General features: G+C 40.8%; 1 protein-coding gene across 3 annotated transcripts in view; it reads right to left on the bottom strand.

Moving 5' to 3' along the window:
* Nucleotides 1–24063, bottom strand: part of MYO1B (myosin IB) — a gene marked incomplete at its 5' end in the record, with an annotated part of 358657 nt that overhangs the window by 33459 nt on the left and 301135 nt on the right. The window contains 9 exons of one of the 3 annotated variants that reach the window (XM_082260037.1): nt 3155–3229; nt 8861–8947; nt 13226–13312; nt 13554–13640; nt 14652–14720; nt 17076–17225; nt 20148–20241; nt 21939–22139; nt 22300–22526. In XM_082260037.1, the coding sequence (XP_082116163.1) occupies nt 3155–3229; nt 8861–8947; nt 13226–13312; nt 13554–13640; nt 14652–14720; nt 17076–17225; nt 20148–20241; nt 21939–22139; nt 22300–22526 (1077 nt within the window). The remainder of the gene's footprint in view (nt 1–3154; nt 3230–8860; nt 8948–13225; nt 13313–13553; nt 13641–14651; nt 14721–17075; nt 17226–20147; nt 20242–21938; nt 22140–22299; nt 22527–24063) is intronic. The other 2 variants (XM_082260038.1, XM_082260039.1) reach the window with 2 other exon arrangements.

Below are 24063 nucleotides of genomic sequence, written 5' to 3'. Positions count from 1 at the left end.
ACCGCTCATTTATTTCCTGTTCAAGATAGCACACAGCAATTGAGGCTAATATCCCCATATGAGACAGATAATCACAAAAACGTGAAAGGAATTCCTAGCCTTCCTCACTACACAAAATAATAAAAATAAAAAAAGGTTTTATTACTCTGACCCCATTACTGTGCACTTCCTTGTCCTGGCTAAAACACTGGATATAAGAAAATGATCTTATATACAGATAGTAAGAGAACCCAGGTAGCGTTTCAAACCTTTCCATATAATATTCATCTCCTAAAATGGCTGGAGTGAGGCTTCATAGGTCAGTTTAACTATAGTTCTTGTGTAAAAATACTTAAGATTATGATTAAGTATTAATACTACTATATTATATTTTTTTAGAATTTATACATGTAGCAATATTTCCAGGCATTGGGCCTGATGTGGGTCTGCCATGGTCACCGGTAACAACAACAGCACATTTAAACTGATTTCCCAAGTGTGAGATCTAAGTCAAAGAACAGTCCGGCATCTTTGGTTTGTTTTGTTTATTTTATATGGGGATGGGAGAAGGGAATGAGTGAGATACGCCTCTGGCTCTACTAGGTACAAATTGGGACACTTGAGTGAAAAATGCCTTTCAGCGCTGACTTGATGCCGGCTGGATGCCGACCAATGCATGCTAGTGCTTAAAATCACTGATTTGCTTGTACTGTACTGAAAACTGACTTCTGACACTATGGTTAGTTCAAAAGTCCTTGACACTGCTCCCTCCAGTCCTTCCTGACTGAGGTAGCCTTTTGTAACACTGCTGCAACTCTCAACACTGTACACTGAATACTTCAGGGCCCAACCACTGGCACCCCCTTTACTCTTCAGGGTCAACACCTGCACCCCCTTTTACTCTTCCAGCACAGGCTAGCTAGTTCCCGGATCCCTCTGACCTTCTCCGGCGTGGTCCCCTCTCACTAGGCAGACCCCTAGGGGCAGTTTGCAGTACTCACTACTGGGAATGCTTTACTGAAACTCGACCCCTCTCAGCTCCGCTGGTTCTCAGCACACCAGATCCTCTCTGCAGCTCAGCTCAACCTTCTGTCCCCTCAGCCAACCGCCTGGGACACCAGATTCCTCATGACAGGAGGAGAGACAGCCGTACTCTCCCTCCTGGGACTCTGCTTTCCGCCAAAGACGCTGCGTCATGTGCTCCCCTCAAACTTATACCCACTCCCAGAATGCTGTGCGGCAGAATCTGCCTTTCTGGGGTAGATACAAGCCTGGGTGTGCCATTGGCCGGGTTTCCTCCACTGCCCAATGAGAGCCCTCATAGAGCACAGTGGGGAGACTCCCCAGTCTCAACAGCCACACCTGGGAACCAGAACAACCTAACTGAAAACATGGCCCTGCTATTAAGCAGACAAGGCCCAACTATAGTTTGCCCAGCACCTACCTTGAAGGGTGCTACATCCATATTATACACTGCTCAAAAAAATTAAAGGAACACTTTTTAATCAGAGCATAGCATTGAGTCAATTAAACTTCTGGGATTATGATCTGGTCATTTAGGTAGCAAAGGGGGTTGTTAATCAGTTTCAGCTGCTTTGGTGTTAATTAAATTAACAGGTGCACTACTAGATGGGCAACAATGAGACGACCTCCAAAAAAGGATTGGCTTTACAGGCGGAGGCCACTAACATTTTTTTCCCTACTCATCTTTTCTGACTGTTTTTCACTAGCTTTGCATTTGGCTAGGGTCAGTGTCACTACTGGTAGCAGGAGGCATTACTTGGACCCTATAGAGGTTGCACAGGTAGTCCCACTCCTCCAGGATGGCACATCAATATGTGCCATTGCCAAAAGGTTTGCCGTGTCTCCCACCACAGTCTCAAGAGCATAGAGGAGATTCCAGGAGACAAGCAGTTACTCTAGGAGAGCTAGACAGGGCTGTAGAAGGTCCTTAACCCATCAGCAGGACCGGTATCTGTTCCTTTGTACACAGAGAAACAGGATGAGCACTGCCAGAGCCCTATAAAATGAACAGGCCATTGGTGTGAATGTCTCTGGCCAAACAATCAGAAACAGACTGCATGAGGATTGCCTGAGGGCCTGACGCTTTCTAGTGGGCTCTGTGCCCACTGTCCAGCACCGTGGGGCTAGATTGGCATTTGCCAATGAACCCCAGAATTGGCAGGTCCTCCACTGGCACCCTGTGATTTAACAGATGAGAGCAGGTTCACCCTGAGCACATGCAACAGATGTGAAAGGGCCTGGAGAAGCCATAGAGAACGATATGCTGACTGTAACATTGATCAGCATGACCGGTTTGGTAGTGGGTCAGTGATGGTCTGGGGAGGCATATCCATGGAGGGATGCACAGACCTCTACAGGCTAGAAAATGGCACCCTGACTGCCATTAGATATCGGAATGAAATCCTTGGACCCATTGTCAGACCCTACATTGGTGCAGTGGGTTCTGGGTTCCTCCTGGTGCAAGACAATGCCTGGCTTCACGTGGCGAGCGTAAGCAGCCAGTTCCTGGAGGATGAAGTAATTGATACCAGTGAATAGCTCCCCACGCTCGCCTGACCTAAATCCAATAGAACACCTCTGGGACATCATGTTTTGGTCCATCCGATGCCACCAGTTTGTACCTCAGTCTGTTCAGGAACTCCAGATCTGGAAGAAAAGACCCGAGGACACCATCCATTGTCTTATTAGGAGCATACCCCGATGTTGTCAGGCATTCATACAAGCACGTTTTGGGCCATAAAAACTACTGAGTACCCTTTTGAGTTGCTGCAATGAAATTTCAGCAAAATAGACTAGCCTGCTGCATCATTTTTTCACTTTGATTTTTGGAGTGTCTTTAAATTCAGCCCTCTGTAGGTTGATCATTTTCATTTATATAAAATTATGTGGCATCCTTTCTTTCCTAACACATTACCCAGTCCATATCAGTACAGATATCCAGCATTATATTTTTCCCCATTGAGATCTGATGTGTTTTCAAAGTGTTCCTTGAATTTTTTTGAACAGTGTATATTATGATATTCTATCTCACAAACATCAGATGAGCATTTACATTTTTATTTATTTTTTTTTAACAGTATATTTTCATGGAATATTTATCAAATTTATGGATGAAAATGTAATGAGGAAATGTCAAACATAATCCACTTACTATTCTCTGTATGGTGAATTCATAAATCTTCTTTCCAGCATTTGCACGGAAAAACTTTCTGTACTCTCTACGCACCTAAACATATAGAGGTAAAACTCTGTTAATGGAAATATTTTGAGGATTACGTAATAGATACACATACAATGACAACTGAAGGCCAAGTTTAACTGTAAATTAAAAAAAAAAAAAAAGACACACAATTAGGCTTGCTGCAATTTAAAATAAATAATTTAATGCGGAACCATTAGAGTATTGTACTGTGTTAGCCATCGTATAATGTAAAAAGTTTGGAGTTTAAGTGATACACTTTAGTTACCAACCTGCGTTAAGGACGCAACTTTTGCTTATAACATTTCTCTGTATAAAGCCAGAAGGAGGGATCCGATTTCTCCAGAAAGCTTGCATCTCCAATAACTTAAGTTGGAACTACACGCCTTATAGGACTGGCAGGGTTCTCCACTAAATACTCTCCCCTATGCTGTAGAGAATGTGGGCAGATAGGTAACCTACTGCACATACTGTGGGAATGACTATCTTTGACTGGGTTCTGGAACCAAACTTTCCAATACATAGCATCTTGCATCGGATTGCATATCTTCTCCAAACCCGGCACTGGCTATCCTCAATCTGGGTATCAAGAATTATCCTCCACATTTTCGACAAATGATTTTCCACGGCTTACTGGCAGCACGCCTGCTCATCTTGCGCAGGTGGAGGTCAACCGCCCCACTGACTAGAACTGAAGTTACAGCCACGCTAAAGACGAATTACCAATTTGAAAAATCCCTGGCTATAAACGCCCTATCCTTGAAAAAATAAGAGCATGCTGGAATTTCTGGTCCTCTGAGCAGTAGATAACTGGAATCCCATTTACTACCCTTTTACTCTCAGGCTCCATCCCCTCTTCTCCCACCCCTCATTATGTACTACATATTGTTATTGTGAAACTAGAGTTCCCTCAGGCAAACTGACTGTCTCCCCCCTCCCGGGGCGGTTCGCAGGGGGGGAACTCCTCTAATCTTTGGTCAGGACCGCGTGGGCAGTGATTATCCACTTATCTAAGTATAATGTTATTGTATGACAACATTGTACCACTCTGTGCTGTACTGCTTCGCAAATTGTGATGTAGGGACTCCTTCCCACACCGTTTCAGATATTCCTGTATTCTCTTTGACTGCATTTATATCTGTATTACTTGGGTCAACAGATATACCTTGTTACCACTTAGTTACTTTACTGTTATAGTTCTATTTTACGTGTGTGTTTTCTATGCAAAATTCGAATAAAACATATTTACAAAAAATAAAATAAAAAAATAACGTAAGTTAACCAATAAAGGGTTTAACAAACTTCAAAATGTCTGAATGCAGATTTATAGAATTTACATAACATTGTGCAGTTCTCTATAGATCAGACAAATCAGCATGCAAATATTTAGGCAATTAGAAATAAGGATATCAGCGATTCACCTGACCCAATCACCAATATTAGAGAGACAGATGACATTCAAATACGCTGTAAAATGTAATCTTTGAAAATGAATAATATTAACACTATGAGATGTAAAATTAAATACATGTCAATTTGTAGCATAGATAAAGATGACTGTACTTGTTTAGACTGATTGATGTCTTTTAGTCTAACAAACTTGTAGATGAAGTCTTCTAGTCAACCAAACTTACAAGAAAATGCTCACAGACTGGAAATAAAGGAAAACAAAGTCTAGGTCCTAGGATAGGCATGCAGTTTCTTAGAGTCTGATGGTTATAATAACTGATTTTAACTTGTAAACAACAAGTGTCAGAAATGGACCCGGTCCTTAAGTAGTTAAAATGGTTATATATTATTTCAGCACATCATTTAGGTAAAAGACTATGAATTACATCTTCAGCAAGATTACAACAGACTCTAAGAAACTGTATGCTTATCCCAGGACCTAAAAATTATTGCAATGATCTACAGTTTATTCTCTAGGGTCTCTGCTAAAAAAAAAAAAAAAATATGTTTGGGTGTTCAAAGTAATTTTCTAGCAAATAAAAACAACTTGATTTTAACTTGTAAACAACAAGTGTCCGAAATAGGCCCAGTCCTTAAGTGGTTAAAATGGTTATATATTATTTCAGCACATCATTTAGGAAACATGACTATGAATTACAAATTCACCAAGTTTTTTGCTAGAAAAATACTTTGAACCCCCAAACATTATATATATTTTTTTAGCAGAGACCCTAGAGCTTAAAAACGCATTTTTTTTTGGGGGGGGGAATTTTAATTTAAAAATAAGAAAACAGTAAAGTTAGCCCAATTTTTTTCTATAATGTGAAAGTTAATGCTATGCTGAGTAAATAGATACCAAACATGTCATGCTTCAAAATTGCGCACACTCGTGGAATGGCGACAAACATTGATACTTAAAAATCCCCATAGGTGACACTTTAAAAATTTCTACAGGTTACCAGTTTAGGAGTTACAGAGGAGGTCTTGGGCTCAAAATATTGCTCTCGCTCTAACGATCACGGCAATACCTCAAATGTAGGATTTGAACACGGTTTACATATGTGGGCACGACTTTCGTATGCTTTCGCGTCTGCGCGCGAACGGGACGCTTTAATTTTTTTCCCATTTTATCTTTTAATTTTTACACTGTCCTTTTAAAAAAAAAAATAATAACTTTTGGATCACTTTTATTCCTATTACAAGGAATGTAAACATCCCTTGTAAAAGAAATAAGGACAGGACCTCTTTATTTGTGAGATCTGGGGTCAAAAAGACCTCAGATCTCACATCTACATTAAAAAGCAAAAAAAAAAAAAAACCTATATTTTTATGATGCAAAAAAAAATGGGCCGTTTAAGGCCACTAGGAGGAAGTGACGTATGACAGTGCTCTGGTCCTCCAAGGCCATAGAGAAGAGTGGGGGCCGTCTTCCCCTCACTGGACTTCCTGTCTAAGAGGAGCAGACTGGATTGTTTTCACCGCTACAAACGGCTACGGTAAACGGGGAAAATGACCAGGAAGTGGCGGGGGGGGGTGCACCTCTCCCACCGCCCATAAAGGTGATCCCTCGGCGAATCCGCCACTGGGACCACCTTTATGTTAAAGCAGGCCGCCTGCTGTTTAAAAAAATACCAGGGATATGGAAGCTATCTGCTGCCACAACCCCGGTATTTAACACCAAAGTACCAACGTAAATATACGGTGGGCGGTCCGTAAGTGGTTAAACTAATGTCGCACAGGGGTTGAGGATGGAATTCATAAACTCACTCTAGGCTTAAAGGAGAAGTGCAGGATCAGGGAAAAAAATATATTTTATCCTCACTGGCTCTAAGACAGAGAATTAAGTGATCCCATGACTGCTGACCGCCCAGTTTTTGGTGTTCACTGAGCAGAGAGTGGGGACTGTCAATTACCGGCTCTCTCTTCTGCCTGTCCAGTTCTCACTGGAGGGCTGAGCTGTGTAGGAAGCAGATAGTGAAGGCTCTCAGCAGCATGATAAGAGGTCGAGCCAGCTGCTGGTCAGGCATCTGGGTAGATCCCAACATTATTGTAGGGATCCCTACAGAGTTTGTACTGGCACTGTGACATCCGCGGCCGTAGACTTTAGCCCGCTGTTAGCTGAATCTGGGTCACAGGAGTGCAGAAATAAGTGCACTCCTGTGACTCAGAAGAGCAGTATGTCCAAGAAAAAAAGCTTTGGCCGTACTTCTTTTATATGTATTCACCAAATCCAAATGAATTTGTGCGCAGATTTTTTTTTTTTTTATTAACATTTTTCAGGAACCAATTTTTTCAGCTGTGATAGTTAACAGAAGCATTTTTAAGCTTGGTACACTTTTAGGTATGTTAACATTTTAAAGGGTAATAACCAGTTGAAACATTTATATATAAAAAATGCAGGTTATGTAGAAAGTCTAGTAGCAAGAATGCATTTATGTAAAGATCACTGCTAAAACAGCTCTGATGTTTAGTATGTGGCAGTTTTTGCCTAAATATACATATGTGCAACAAGTTCATCGTACTGGAAAGCAAACTAAAAAAAGGAAGATGAGACTTAATTTTACTATACTTATCTATACAAGCATCAAAAATGTTCAACATTCTCAACAAACATTTTAAAAAAAAAAAAAGGTCAATATTCAAAAAACGTTCAACATGTTTGCTTTAATCTCTTCACTCAGCCTAAAAGGATTTATTGAAAAAACTTTTTTTCTGCACACTATCCCAGTGAAATCATCAGTGACTTCAGAATCTTCCATGTATTTTTTTTAATGGACAACTGCAGTTTGCCCCCACTATAATGCAAAAGCAAGGGCTTGTGCTGATACTTCCAAAAATTGATCAATGGAAAATCTGTGTTTTTGCTCATTAGCACAAATCATCATATTGTCTTAAGTTTCGAACAATGCAGATATGTTTTTAAAGTAGCTTTGAACAGAAAAAAAAATGCACTACAAAGTAGAATGTATTCAAATATTAACAGAATTGGTGAAAACCTGTCATTGTATCCAAAAAATTGACTACTATTGTAAATGGTTGGCTGTTGACCACCTACATCCCAATTAATGTTAAACTGAGTTTAAAACGACATACTGTACTTCGCTAATAACTGGACGTTGTGTGGGTATGCACACCATTTGGGCAACCGGAGTGGCCCATGCAAAACAATACAATTAATAAAAAAACATTATGATTGATTGCTATTTACAGAAATGTTCCATGCAATATTAAGCAGGCAAATCAAATTTTCCCATATCTTAATGAGAATTTATCACTTTGGTGCAAAATGACAGGTTCGACTAATATGGCACCTCACACTCCCTAAAGTTTAATTTACCCATGGTCCCCCACCACTCTGCTCACTTGCAGAAGTCCTGGGTCTAATAAACTTCTCCCATCACTTCCTGCGACGTTGTTGGGCCTGGAGATTGGCCATTGAAGCCTGAGCACTGCATCCAGGAAGTAACAGCAGAAGGTCATATGCTCTGAAATACTAGGAATTATTAAGGGCTCCAATAGATAAAGTAGTGGGAGAGCTCAGGAAAAAGTATTGATCAGGTTTGGAGGGCCCAATCATGAGCACTTTTAAGAATACTGGTAAAATGGTTATCAACCGTCTCATGGAATGATTCTCTCGTTAGATTACTGGCTGTTGCATCAAGAAATTATATTAAATTGGGTCTGTTTAGTAATGTTTTCAGCTCCAATTCATTAAACGTTTAATGAAGTTACATATTTTTAATCAGATTCAATTTGAAAATGCTGTGGATATTAGATGAAAGTTGAAAATCTTGGGTGAAAACATTATTAGACCTCATTATGTCAATGTGTACCCATTATCCAATAAGGTAAAACAGATTGTAATGCCAGATTTTGCAGGTCACCTATTCTTTAGATATATTGTTCTGCTCATCTCTAAACTCTTATTTAATGAAAGACATGGGGATATTATGCCACAAAACTTGCAAAATGTTTTGCAAAACAAATCTGCATAGAAATTGCGAAATAAAATATAAAGCATTTTACAAAGCTTTACAAAGCTTTAGAAAACGTTAACATATAAACAGTTACAAAATAAATGGTTTACACTTCTTTGACTGATTTAAATGACAAATAAAAAAAGCAGAAACCAGTTAAAAGACAGAAAAGAAAAAATCAGCAAAGACCATGGTTAGCAATGACTTGATTTGAATGTGATAGAAACAGTACCTTTAGTCCAAGCCAGAAAGCCCAAATGACTGCAACTGCATGCTTACGCCTAGCCTCCTCCTTCAAGCGTTTTAATTCCCTTCGAGCCTAAAATGTTTAGATATTGAATGGAAACATAGCCAGAGGCAAGAAGGCAAGAAGCAAAATCACTAGAAGAGAATGTCTCCAAATGGAGTTTCAGACAGATGCTGGAGAAAATTTAATTACAAAACCTTTGTTGGTTTAGGACCAACATGCATCAAAAACCTGTTGGCACCGTTGATACAAAGCACCAAGAAGCAAAAAGGCATGAAGGCTAAAGTAGGCTAAAGAAACGTACTGTGATATTTATTATTTGTGAAACTATTTAATATAATAGTATAGTTTGATATATAAAAGGTAAATTACATTTATTTGCGTTTCCTGGTAAACACATTCAAATGTCATTCTTTGTGCCCAATTTATATTAGCTGCAACTGGCTTCCCACAAATCATACTATTTATTAGTCAGGAACACATTAAAGACCTTTGCCTTTCCTGACATTGCCATCCTGTGGAGTCTTTAACCCCCTGTCTGGAGGCCTGTCCACAACCTGTTTCTCGTTTTTAGAGGATTAGGGTACTTAATTTTTGCCCACTCTTGGTACTCCTAGAACTGAACTTTTAGCCATGTAGGATGGCAGTTGTGCTCTAGGTGATAATTCGAAATGTACCAGAATGGGATGGGTAAACTGTCTTTTAGTCTCTCTGCCCTCAGAATGTCCTTCTGACCGCTGATCTTGATTATGTGATACTAAAGCTACCCAGGCCTTGATTGACAATATTAAAATATACACTAAGTGCATGAAAAAAAAGAGCAAATATGTTGAACTGTGCCCCGTTAGGTGGGGTATATTTAGACGGATCAATTTCCTGTATCCAACTGTTTCATTCCTTTTTTAATTAAGTGATTTTGTCATTATTACCTCATGTGGTTGGCCATCTCACAGCTCAACCACCCATACTGTAAATTTTTAAGCTAAGATTATTTTTTTTTTGCACACTAAACAAACCTAAATTCATGTGAGACCTCTGCGTTCCTCCCTGTGCATCTTGGTTTCTTCTCTATATATCTTATGTTCTTTTAGTATGACCCCCCCCAGAAAATTATGTCATATTAAATGTGCAACTTTTATTTGTTAAGCATCATTTTTTAATTTGATTACAAGTTTACATACCCTGGAAGAATTTATGATTTCTTGGCCATTTTTTCAAGAATATGAATAACCCAAAAACGTTTCTTTTACTCATGGTTAGTGTTTGGCTGAAGCCATTTATTATCAAATCAACTGTGTTTACTCTTTTTAAATCATAATAACAACAGAAACTACCCAAATGACCCTGATCAAAAGTTTACATACCCTGGTGATTTTGGCCTGATAACATGCACACAAGTTGACACAAAGGGTTTTGAATGGCTATTAAAGGTAACCATCATCACCTGTGATCTGTTTAATGTAATTAGTGTGTGTGTATAAAAGGTCAATGAGTTTCTGGACTCCTGACAGACCCTTGCATCTTTCACTGCACTGACTTTTCTGGATTCTGAGTCATGAGGAAAGCAAAAGAATTGTCAAATGATCTGTGGGAAAAGGTAGTTAAACTGTATAAAACAGGAAGGGGGATATAAAAAAATATCAAGGAATTAAGACTGCCAATCAGCAGTGTTCAAACTCTAATCAAGAAGTGGAAAATGAGGGGTTCTGTTGGAACCGTACCGCGGTCAGGTAGACCAACTAAAATTTCAGCCACAACTGCCAGGAAAATTGCTTGGATGCAAAGAAAAACCCAAAACTAATTTCAGGTGAAATACAGGACACTCTGAAAACATGTGGTGTGGCTGTTTCAAGATGCACAATAAGGAAGCACTTGAAGAAAGATGGGCTGCGTGGTCGAGTCACCAGAAGAAAGCCATTACTAGGCAAATGCCACAAAGTATCCCGCTTCCAATGCGCCAAACAGCACAGAGACAAACCTCAAACCTTCTGGCACAAAGTCACTTGGAGTGATGAGTGCAAAATTGAGCTCTTTGGCCACAACCATAAACGCTACATTTGGAGAGGACTCAACAAGGCCTATGATGAAAGGTACACCATTCCTACAGTGAAACACTGAGGTGGATCGCTGATGTTTTGGGGATGTGTGCGCTACAAAAGGCACAGGAAATTTGGTTAGAATTGATGGCAAGATGAATGCAGTATGTTATCAAAAACTACTGGAGGAAAATTTGCATTCATCAGCCCAGAAGGTGCGCATGGCACGTACCTGGACATTCCAACATGACAATGATCCTAAACACAAGGCCAAGTCGACCTGTCATTGGCTACAGCAGAGCAAAGTGAAGGTCCTGGAGTGGCCATCTCAGTCTCCTGACCTCAATATCATTGAGCCACTGGGGGGATCCCAAACGTGCAGTTCATGCAAGACAGCCCAAGAATTTACAGGAACAAGAGGCTTTTTGCTAGGAAGAATGGGCAGCTTTACCCACAAATACCACAAAAGCTGTCATTGATGTTAAAGGGGGCAATACATGGCATTAAGAACTGGGGTATGTAAACTTTTGATCAGGGTTATTTGGTAGTTTCTGTTGTCATTATGATTTAAAAAGAGTAAACACCGTTGATTGATAATAAATGGCTTCAGCCAAACACTAACCATAAGTGAAAGAAAAGTTTTTGTGTTATCGTTCATATTCTCTGAAAATTGGCCAAGAAATCATAAGAATTTTGAGCATCATCCATATTCCCTAAATTATGGCAATTGGTCCTTAAATACCACATACCAATTGCAGTTGTAAAGAACTATAATTTTGTCCTGGGAAAACATTACTCAAAGTTTTTTTGAAAAAAAGAGGGCACAATGTATAAAGCCTCCTAACAACCAATCATTATCAAGTTATATTGCACTTTTGCACATCATAACTGATCGTCACAATTTTTTTATGAACTAAATCAAAGCAGGCATAGTTGCGGAAAACTATGCAGGCACAAGCTACAAATCTTTAAAATATTTGGTTCTTTTATCAAAAACTCAGATTTATGGCGTGAAAATGCACTTAGAGGTAAGACACCCTGGTTGACTATATCATGGCCTCATCTAATTTCTTTGTACTTAGTAAATGGTGCACATTATTATGGAACATAAGCCAAGACTCATTCATGATGTGTTTTGTGTTCCCACATTCTGTACTACGCATACTAGTGTACAAAGCATGCAGTCACCAGAAAACTATAAATGGTTTCAGTTTCAGGTGCACTCACCATGCAGAAAACACCACTACATGAAGCCTACTTACCTTCAGAAAAATATTACCACTCCTGGTAACAAAGTGCAAGAAAATGTCTGTTGTCACATAATAAAGTCTTTTTTTGTGTACTAATATGCACAATAGATTGAAAATGAAAAGATTATTCAGTTCCCCACAACTTCTGATAAAACAATTAAATAACTCCAGCAAAAAAACAAAAACCATTTACTGTTAGAACCTCTATTAGGTTTGCATTTCTTCCTAGGATATCTCCCTAATGTAGACACAGCAATAAGGAAATAGCAATGGTACAGTACCAACCCTTATACACTCTACTTAAGGACCCATTCACATACAAGGGTTTTGGAATCCTGGGCAGAATCGCCACAATTCTGCCCGCAATTTCAAATCATGACAAAACATGCGACGTGTGTTTGGGTGCCATTCATCCAGAATGGCAACCAAACACGGCGCAATTTTACCATATTTGTTGCAGGACAAAACACATGTGTAAAATCACACTTGACTCAAGATCAAAACACAAAGAGGGCAGCATGCTATGTGAACGGGACCTAAAGCATTTTATTGCCATCTGTGTCCCAGTTGGAAAGGTTTACCCTTGTGTTTTGTCTGGAAGACGAGGTGTCACCAAGACAGGAAGTGAAATCAAAATTCCCCATCTGGAACACAGAGTAAAAAAGAGCCTGACAGAGGATATAATCCTTTCTCAGGCTTTCTAAAACAAAGCAAAAAAACAAATCACAGATAAAAAAACAATACAAATGTTTGCTTGCCATTGATCGCACCATTAAGTGCATTCTTCAAAAGAATACATGCATTTTGAGTTTATTTTTATGCAACTAGAACTATAAATTTCATCTCCTTGGTTTTTGCAAATTTTAATTTGTTGTATGTTATTTTCATTAATTACAAACTAGCAGACGCATGCAGCACTGATGCAGGACACAAACCAAATTCTTGTTCTCTTAGTAAATTGTTAAAAGAGCTAGCATGCACTACCCTACATTACAGATGTTGTTAGGGATTATAAGCATTAGGTAGTGATTGTGAAGGTGGTTCTGGACGCATGCGTGGAATACCTTAAGTCCAAGCCAGTAAGCCCTTATAACAGCAACAGCCTGTTTATTCCTAGCCTCTTCCTTCAGTCGTCTCAGTTCCCTTCGCGCCTGTGGTGCATTTGAAATTGAGGTTTAAAAAGCGTAAACTGTTGGGAGGACCCAGCTGAATGTGACCCAGGAAAACAAGTAGTGAAGTGACTGGTGGGGAAGTAGAACTTGTTACAGCTGGTGTTTTGTGATAGCGATTATCAGGTTATATCATAAAAAAAGCAAGTACAATCTTTTACAACACAGTGTGGCCTAGATTCCATATTCCACTGCTGCAAAGAAATGTTGGGAAGAGCCTTACTTGTGTTCCATGCCAATATGCTGCAATTGTAGTAGCTGCTTCATTGCAGAGCTTCCGATATTTAAGTTCCCGAAGGATTTTTCTTGCCTTTGAACATAAAAATAGTATAGCACTGTTCAGACAAGGTATTATTTGGGTGTGAATAGAACAACTTTAAAAATATAAATTAGCACCCACACACTAAGAAAAACACATTAACAACATTTCATAAAATATTTGCTTTGTTGTTCGTTCAGTGTAGCTCAAATAATTGCATTGAGAGTTATCTGAAGAAATCAATATTCCTGTTACATATAGTGGGAAGCCAGATTCTTTTTATTCTACCATACTATACCCAGACAACGTATTGTAAGAAATTTAGAAGATTCTAAGCATTGAACAACCTCATATCACTTTTCCAGAGCCATAACATTTATAAATAAATATAGGTTTATCTAAACTTTGCACATTTAGGGTCCATTCACACTAGCAATGGTCGGTCGCTCGCCATTGAACAGTACAGGACCCGTTCTAATAGGAGCAACACAGGTCATTCCGACTTGCATTGACTTCAAATATATGAAGTCCGTGTGAGTCGCGCCGAGGTCACGGTGCACGCTGTGCTCTGCTATGTAACTGGTACTTTTTTGTCATAAATGACTGGGTGACCTTCAAATGCACTGACCCACTTGATTTGTGATATTCTAAATTTGTTCCCAAAGGGCAATTTATTTATATATACTTTGTCTTTTAGGCCATATTCCTAACTACAGTATAGAGATTCAGAATACATGTCTCAGTTTAGAAGAATAATCACTATTATCACAGGCACAAGCAGAATTTTAGAAAAGCAGCCAGTCAATACAGCATCTAACAATCCACATACCAAAGATTAATCTTTTTTTTTTTTTTTTTCTTGATTCTTTTCTTAATTAAAGTCACTTACAATTTGTGGTGACAGGACCTTCGTAGAGGTCTTCTGCTACCTCAGTCTCTTTGGTGGTCATAAAGGAAAGGCACAACTTCACCACACTGCCATGCCATTTGCCTCTATTGCATTTTGCAAATTTTTTACAAATAAGCCCCTTTAAAATAGCCAAAGTCTACCCACTGGTATACCTTCCATCCTCTGGTATAGGACTGCATCACAATAGTAGCACTTTTAATTTTCTTGTACTTGTTCTGTTGCTGTGTTGAGGAAAGAAAATGATATATCAGTAAACAATAAGCAGCACATAATAGGATTTCAAAATGAACCAGATTTAATGGCTACAATATAGAAAATCTTGTAATTTATCATCATTACAGCATTTCAGCAAAGACATTATACAGTCCTCCCAAAAGAGTTTTTTTCAATCGTTAGTGAAGTAGCAAATTTGCCAATTTAGTTTGAATAGCTATTTTTCAAAATGGTGTATTTTATTTAAGAGGACTCTGACAACTCCTGGTAAGACTCCCAGTAGGGACACCAACCTATATAAAAAAAAACCCAAAAAACTGGACATAGGATTCTAATTAGTGAACGACCGATTTTTCGTTGCCGATACCGATATCTTGGCCAATGCATATTGGTATTGGCCGTTGTTTTTGTACATTTAAAAACATTTTTTTTTTTTTGTTTTGACAGGTACTTTTGTGGAGGAATCTGGGGGGTCTAAAAGACCCCAAACCCCTCCTCTGCACTTAAAAGCATTCAAAACGCCAAGTTTGGCTGTTTTGAATGCTGGCCTTTTTTTAAAATCTGGTGCCAGACAGTACCCGGAAGTGATGTCACTGGTAACATCACTTCAGGGTTTTTGCATGGAGACCCGATCAGAGCCAAATGTGGCTTTGATCGGGTCTTCGGCGGCTGTGCAGGCTGGTTGCCCGGGTCTCCCGAGGGACGGGAGACCCAGGCCAGCCTCGAAAGGCGGCAGGAGGGGACGTCCCCTCCCGCTCCTTGTAATGACAGCCGAGCGGCTTCTCAACCGCATTGATTGTCATTACTAGACAGCCGACCGTCGGCTATGGACGCCGGTACTGGGGTGATGCCTCTAGCTGCAGGCATCACTCCGGTACAAGCACTTTCCCAAAATATCCGCAATATCTGTAACCTCCGGGGCCGATTCCGATATATCTGGAAAAGTGCATATCGGCCCTCGATATATATCGGCTTTGCTGATAAAATCGGTCGATCCCTAATTTTAATCACTGAAAAATCTTTCCAATACTAAAAAAGAGAAGCACTGGTTAGAGGTAAACTCAAGTTCATATGTAGGCTATGATTATTATGTAACCTTTCCCTGTCAGAATTTGTTCAAACTGTTTTCAGACAAAATTTTTTAGAAAAACAAACAAGAATAGCAGCAGAAGCTGCAAGGAGAACTAAGCAATATGTATAGTGATTCTGGTAGATTATAACCTTTTAACTAATACTTTATGGGTGAAAGTCATAACATTTTAAATGCAAGCTTGATTAAAAACTATAAATGTAGTCAGGGGCCAAGTCCTGGGAAAAAAAGTGTGGGAACTCACCCAAGATTACCACCCTGCCACCTCAAAAATTGCCACTTTAGAAACTTTGTAACCAGTCGCGGGCCACAATGAGCAGAGCGGGCAGATCAGATGACAGGTCCATGTCAGCATATGCAGAGCAGACATGGACACAGCCTGCTCTACTCTATGGGCCCTCCAATCTGATCTGCCCAGACAGAAGGGGATGGATTACCTTCTGTTTTTTTAAGTGGACTGAATTGGGTCCCTGCAGGTATCACTGGCTGATGCTGTCCTCCAGGCGGGTATGGCTGGTGGCTGCTAACTGGCTGTCCTCCAGGGCTGGGACTGTTGGCTGGTACTGCTGGCTGATACTGCTGGGTGGCTACTGCTGGCAGGTACTGGTGTTGGCTACTGCTGACGGGTACTGCTGGTGGGCACTGCTAGTTGGTACTGGCTACTGCTGACTGGTACTGCTGGTGGCTACTGCTGACTGGCACTGCTAGTTGGTACTGGCTACTGCTGACTTTTGCTGCTGGTTGGCACTGCTGGTGGCTACTGCTGGCTGGCACTGCTGGCGACTACTGCTGGCTGGCACTATGGTGGGTTATGTATACTTTGAGTTGCAAATTGCCAAATTTCCCTCTCTATTTCTCTCTCCCTCCCTCTACCTCTCCTTCCCTCATCTTGCTCTCCCTCTCTCTACCTCCCCTCTCTCATCTGCAGAGCTGATGCTTCCCATTTTGCTCCTCTCACAGACGGAATGCATTTGGTATCAGGCTCTGCTTCCTCTAGTGCGGCTCCTTGCCTCACACTGTGCTCGGGGATGGCGGGTCGGGAATCCGCAATCTGGGATTGCCGACCTGCCATCCCAGAGCAGGAGCTGGGATTGTGTTGGGAGACTGGCTGCTAATGGGAACGGCGTTCCTGCTGTAGAAAAAGTACAGGAACGCCATTCTCATGCGTTTCCGCAGGACTCGAGCCCTGAATGTAGTTTTTAAACAGAAATCTGCAGCTTATGAATAAACTAATTCCAGAGGTAGGTTACATAAGAAAAGAAAACAAACTTACAAGATAACGCCGGACCCATGCTGCCACCACTATCTGACTCTTCTTCATCAGAAGAAACTGTGTGCGACACTTCCATCCTCTATAAATTTTCTGGATAAGTGTTGCCAGGTCTTCTAGTCTTTCTTTCCTCAGCTCCTCCAACTTGAACAACTGTAACATATGAAAACAGACCTTGATGTATATAGCTAATGACATTTAAGAACAAGTATCCCAGTGGGATCACTGGAGAGGGAAGGAGCATGAGTAACAGGGCTAATGAGAGATCTAGTGTGTCATAGTTAATTGGTAGACTGACCCTGTCCCAAAGAGTCTGATATGGGTAGATCCAGAAAATATGCTTTAGGGTACTAAGTCCTAGACAGTGCTTAAAACATTGTTTATCAACCCAAAATAGCTCAAGTTCTGTCAGATTGAATTGAGAGCATCTGTGAACAGCAATTTTCAAGTCTTGCCACAGATTCTCAATTGGATTTAGGTCAGGGCTTTGGGCCATTCTAGCACATGAATAGGCTTTGATCTACAACATTCCATTGTAGCTCTGGCTGTATATTTAGGGTCGTTGTCCTGTTGAAAGGTAAACCTCCGTCCCCAGTCTCAAGTCTATTACAGACTAACAGGTTTTCTTTTAAGATTGCCCTGTGTTTGGCTCCCTCCATCTTCCCCCATCAACTCTGACCAGCTTCCCTGTCCCTGCTGAAGAAAATCCTCCCCACAACATGATGCTGCCATCACCATGTTGTGTGTGTTCAGGGCAGTGGCAGCTGGTGAATAAACATTTGGGGAGGGGGGCAGCGTCAAAACCAACAACCCCCCCACCTCCCGCGGGATGGATGGCTGGCCTGCAATCTACTCTACCACCCCCTCCCCCCTTCCTACCCCCTCCCAGGATGGATGGCTGGCTGTCCGGCATCTTACCTGCTCCTTCACCGAGCACCGCTGTGTCTTCTCCTCGGCCATATGTCCCCCTCCCTCTTCCTGGCCAATGGTCAGTAAAATCACGTCTCTTTTTAGCCAATCAGGAAAGGGGTCTAACGACCCGCTTCCTGATTGGCTGGGAGATGAGTCAGTGTGATAATAGTGAATATTCATTCACTATTGTCACACAACTGGGTGGGTTTGGGGCGCAGTGCTCTGCACCCCGGGCCTACACTTTTCTGAAGCCTATTAGAGCCTCTGGCTCTAATCAGGTGCTTAAAAAAAAAAAAATCCCCATTGAACTCCATGCGTCCGGCGCCCCTGCATGTAGATTAGGGGGGCGGATGCATGGATGGGGGGGCGGCATCCCTGCACCCCTAATCGACGGGCCGCCCCTGATTCAGGGTGATGTGCAGTGTTAGTTTTCTGCCACAAATATCATTTTGCATTTAGGCCAAAAAGTTCAATTTTGGTCTCATCTGACCACATCACCTTCTTTCACATGTTTGCTGTGTCCCCCACATGGCTTCTCGCAAACTGCAAAATGGGACCACTTTTGGCTTTCAACAATGGTTTTCTTTTTGCCACTCTTCCATAAAGGCCACATTTGTGGAGTGCCCGACTAATGGTTGTCTGGTGGATAGATTCTCCCACCTGAGCCTCTCCCTGTCCCTTTCTACCAGCACTGGGGTAACATTAGCTGAATGAGGGAGAGAATCACTTCAATACTAGTCAGTACAAGTGTGCAAAGGTGCATTTGCTTTGGAAGAATAAACAGTTCTAATGTTGGGTGTCCTACGTGAGTGGATGTTTCCGTGTTATGTAAAACTATTTGTTTTATTTTTTACATTTTAGAATGGTGCTCTTTGAGATGCAGAATTTTAAAAAGGTGCCTTGACTGAAAAAAAGGTTGATAAACAACGTTCTATTATACCACAATGCACAAAGTACTTTCTCCCTGTCTTCCATAAGCTGTTTCCTGATAAAGCTTCAGAACAGAGAGGGCCATATGACTAGCGCCTTTTACTTAACCACAACATGTTGGGGATCCACCCTATAATTTGGCACTGTTTAGGAGCTAAAGCAGGAGAACTGAGAGTGTTTTAAGTATAATTTTACATTGGTATAGGTATTACATCAGCATGCACACCAATTCTAGAATGGTTAGATGCTGCTCAGTGTAATTTTTACAAAATATAGCAGTTAAATAGTTGCTATAGTCCCAAAGGATCCAGAGCACCTCAAGGCTCCTAGATTGAGTGTCCTGGCCCTACTTCGTCCTAAGCCAGATAATCAAGGGAATCAAAAATGTACCTTACACCAGTGCTTCAACCACAACTTACATTGCATATTCTTATGGAAGCCATTTATAATTAAGCTGATTTTTGGGAATGTACTTTACTTGTTTTAAAAGAATCAACTATAGATTTGATTTGAGTGCAAGACTAAAGACTTATAAAATATTTTTGGATCCTTGATTTAATAAAACTAGGTTAACTTTGTGCTTTCACACTAAAGAACAGACAAGTGTAAAATTCTTAGTTTTAGATCAAGAAGCATCTGTGTTTCTGTGGTTAAAGTTGCTCTACACCTTTACATTTATACCCAGTAAAGTGACTAGCCTCAGGTGATACACAGATAGACAAATCTTCATACATAAGTTATACCTGTTTATCTGCAGCACTCTTGTCTACAGACCTTCAAAGTCCAAAACGTATACAGCTAGTGTGAGCTTTCAGAATGCAGAGGGAGGGCAGCTGAAGTTACACTCTTCAGAGCTCAGTGAGTGCTGCTTTAAGAGCTATTTGGAGGCAAAGGACACACGCCCTTTACATAGCAAACAGGAACAGAGCTGAGCCTGTCAATCACAGGCAGTGTGCTGAAGCTTCGTTTCCTGTCAACTTTTTCTCCTCCTCGTGTCAGAAAAACCTGGCAGAAACTACTCATGTATATTTTCAGTGGAATGAGGCAAAAGACAGAAATGACAGTGCTCTGGATTGAGGTACCACACACACACACACACACACACACTATAGAGGGATAGGTTTTGTTCATATTACCTGTCAGAGATTTCAGTGCCAGTCATTGTACAGCTACAAATAAAACATTTTTTGTCTTTACATTTATCATACAGATTGTGAATCAAAAAACAAATACCGTTCGTGGATTGCGGATGAAAATTTTTGATCTTCCAAAAGAAAATTCTTCTTTGGGAATTTCTAAGTCATTTAGTAATACTTCTACACCAACTCTGTAAGCAGAGAAAAAAAAATCATTACATTTTTGTGATCCACCAGAAGCTGGCCATACACAAGGGAATGTGACTAATCAGGAGCTTCTTTTTGGGAGACAAACGAGCATAGAGCAGACCACTGAAGTGAATAAGCTACCCTACGCAAGAAATGAGGACAAGCATGAAAAGGCGAATGAGAGTGCTAGTTTCCACTAATGCAAGATCTAAACTGGGAATAAAAGTGAAAACTAAAGGATTCACTAAATCTGAGCATACTGCAGGGATGAAACCTTAACTTCTTCCGGACCGCCCGTCGCAGATATACTGCGGCAGGCAGCACCTCCTGCAAAAACCGACGTAGCCCTACGTCGGTTGGGCGCCTGCTGCTAGGGTGGCAGCGGGGACTCCGATGCACGGGGCCGGCGGCTCCAATGGCCACCAGCCACCCGCGATCGCTCCCCACTGAGAGAGAAGGACGGTCAGCTATTGTAAACACAGCTGACCGTTGTTCTCTCTGGAATGATCACAGAGTGCCTGTGATCCGTCTATATAGGATCACAGGTCTCTATGATCATTTCACAAGCCCACCCCCCCCCCACAGTTAGAAACACTCCCCTAAGCTTTCATTTAACCCCTTGATCACCCCCAGTGTTAATCCCTTCCCTGCCAGTGTCATTATTTCATTAACATATTTAGCACGGATTACTAAAGTAATGTCACTGGTTCCCCCAAAAGTGTCAAAAATGTCAGTTAGGGGTCCGATCTGTCTGCCGCAATGTCGCAGTCCCGCTAGAAATCGCAGATCGCCGCTATTAGTAGTAAAATAAATAAATATGACATAAATCTTTCCTGTAGTTAGTAGACGTGATAACTTTTGCACAAACCAATCAAAATACGCTTATTGCGATTTTTTTTTTTTTACCAAAAATATGTAGCAGAATACAAATTGGCCTAAAATGTTAAAAAAAATTGTTTTTACATTTTTGGAATATCATATAGCAGAATGTGAAAAATGTTTTTTTTTTTTTTTTTCCAGAATGGTCGCACTTTTTTAGTTTATAGCATAAAAAAAAAAAAAAAAAAAAAAAATCGTACAGGTGATCAAATACCACCAAAAGAAAGCTCTATTTGTGGGGAAAAAAAGGACATCAATTTTATTTAGGTACAGCGTCGCACGACAGCACAATTGTCCATTAAAGTAACGCAGTATCGAATCGCATAAAGAAGTGGTTAAACAACGTTATCTGCTTTCCCAGCTATCTTCTGTAAAATACACAACTTGTGAACTCCCTTTTGCCTATGTAATAGAGATGCAGAGAGGGGGAGGTGTTTTTAGTCCAAATAAGTACAGCCTAGGGTCACAGTGCTGCTCTGTTTTAGATTCAGTACAGTGTGTGAATGCTGTCAACCTAGGACAGGAAGTGTTTTGCTGGCAGGGTTAACAGGTAAAAATAAAGGAAAAAAATTAATAAAAATAAAAAAAAAATAATACTTCCACCAAATCCAAGGAATGGCAACCTGCAATATATATATATATATATATATATATATATATATATATATATATATATATATATATAGCTACAGTATATTCCCTGATCACTACATAGGCGACCATTACAGTACATTGGCTGATTTGTGGAATACATAAGATACAATGGCTGGTACAATTCCATAAGTACAAAAATTATTATAAAAAAAAAAAATGAACACACCTTGCTGGTCCTTTCCAGTGTGGCCAGGTTTGTTTACATAGCATCTTGTATCTCTCAAGGCAAGGATCATATGGTTGCCTAAAGGCATATCCTGCTCTTCTGACCCGGACATTTTCAAGCAGACCCAGGTAACTAACTTGGTGCCGTACAAGAGCATCATTGAAAATATGGGCTGCCTTCTTGTCATTTGGCTTAATACATCTGAAAAGGTAATAGATTCTGACTATTACAAGTACAACAACCAGTAAACTTTAAGGTTTGTTTATATTTAAGTTGTGACATTTAGTGTACATGTTAAAATCTCCTATACTAGTAAGGTAGATAAAAATTTGCTTATATCTTTCTGAAATGAGTGACCTACCGAATATAGTTAGGATTCTTTGTTTGCAGGTTTTTCATCAGAGTGGATACGGAAGCCTTGAACTGTGAACCAGCAGTCGGTGGCCTTTTGAGGTTAATCTTGGCTGGGTTTCCCTCTGGGAACATATCCTTAATAATGCCATGGTTGGATTTCCACATAGCTTGGGAGAGGTCACGATACAACAAGTCGTTGTTCTTATCAACAAAGCCTTCTACCCCATACATAACCTGGAAAACAAATTATAGAGTACTGTGACAGGACGACAGAAAAAATTGGATTTTTCTAAGATCTTACCGTAAAATCCTTTTCTCTTAGCTCATTGACAGACGTAGTCCTCTTTGATTCACATCAATTGGGTTATGCTGCCTCCGCAGGAGTAGGACTAGGCAGAAAGAAAAAACCTTCTGGCTCCACCCTAGGGGCAGTCCCAGAGGGTATATCCTCTTCCTGTCTGCTACAGAGAATCAGTTCTGTTACGAAGCAGTGTCAGAGAATTTAACCCAACCCAACTCAATGATAGAGGGGCGGGTACTACGTCTGTCAATGAGCTAAGAGAAAAGGATTTTACGGTAAGATCTTACAAAAATCCAATTTTCTCTGTCGCTCATTGACAGACGTAGTCCTCTGATTCACATCAATTGGGACATCCAGAAGTAGTGCCACAAATGAGGGGTGGGATTGACAGAAATCAAAATCCAATCTAGAAGGCCCAACCGGAGCCAACCAGAAGTATCAAAGGACTCATCGAGCAAACAGATGAGACCTACCCAACAAACCCTCGAGGTAGACCAACAGTCTCCTCAAACAGCGGCCTGCAGGAACCTTGCGGCCAGAAGAGGCATCTGACGATGCCCTCACATAAACCTTATACAATCTTGTAAAGGTATGAACCGACGACTAGGTAGTCGCCTTGAAAACCTGAACCACTGACGCCTGATGGCAGAAGGTCCAGGAAACACTAAGCGCCCGAGTAGAATGCGCCTTAACAGGGAACGGGGGATCCCGACCCTTAGATAGAATAAGCCTATACCACCGTCTGTCTGATCCATCTAAAGATGGTCGCGGCAGAAACAGGCAACCCCTTCTTAGGGCCATCCGTGATCACAAACAGTGAATCCGTCTTACAAAATGAATCCGTAGTATTCAAATATATCCTGATCGCCTGAACTACATCCAAGGAATGCAACGCAATTCTCGAGGATGATAGGGCTTAGGACATAGGAAAGACAATACAATGTCCTCATTCAAATGAAACTTTGAAACCACCTTAGGAAGAGAGGATGGATTCGGATGAAGAACAACCTTATCCCTATGAACCACCAGATCTGGGGAACAACAGGATAATGCAGCCAGTTCTGACACCCTGCGTGCAGAAGTGATAGCCACCAAGAAGGCCACCTTCTGGGATAAAGTAAGCAAGGGAATCTCCCTGATATTTTCAAAGGGAGGTGTCTGAAGAACCGACAGCACCAAATTAAGATCCCAGGATGATAACGGCGCGCGCACTGGCGGAGCCAGGTGTCGCACCCCCTGGATGAAATTCCGCACCAAGGAATGAGTAGCCAAAACCTTCTGAAAGAAGATAGCTAATGCTGAAAACAGACCCTTGATAACACACAAGGCCAGCTTCTGCTCAACTCCCTGTTGCAGAAAAGTCTATATTCGGGCTACCGAATAAAGACGTGGAGGGAACCCAAGGGATTCACACCACGCAATATAAGACTTCCATGTACTATGATACATCTTTCTGGAAGTCGCTTTCCT

The sequence above is a fragment of the Pelophylax lessonae genome (assembly GCF_965119305.1).
Source record: "Pelophylax lessonae genome assembly, chromosome: 6".
Taxonomy (NCBI): domain Eukaryota; kingdom Metazoa; phylum Chordata; class Amphibia; order Anura; family Ranidae; genus Pelophylax; species Pelophylax lessonae.
The sequence above is the reverse complement of the archived record's forward strand: the minus strand, read 5'-3'. Positions and strand labels throughout refer to the sequence as shown.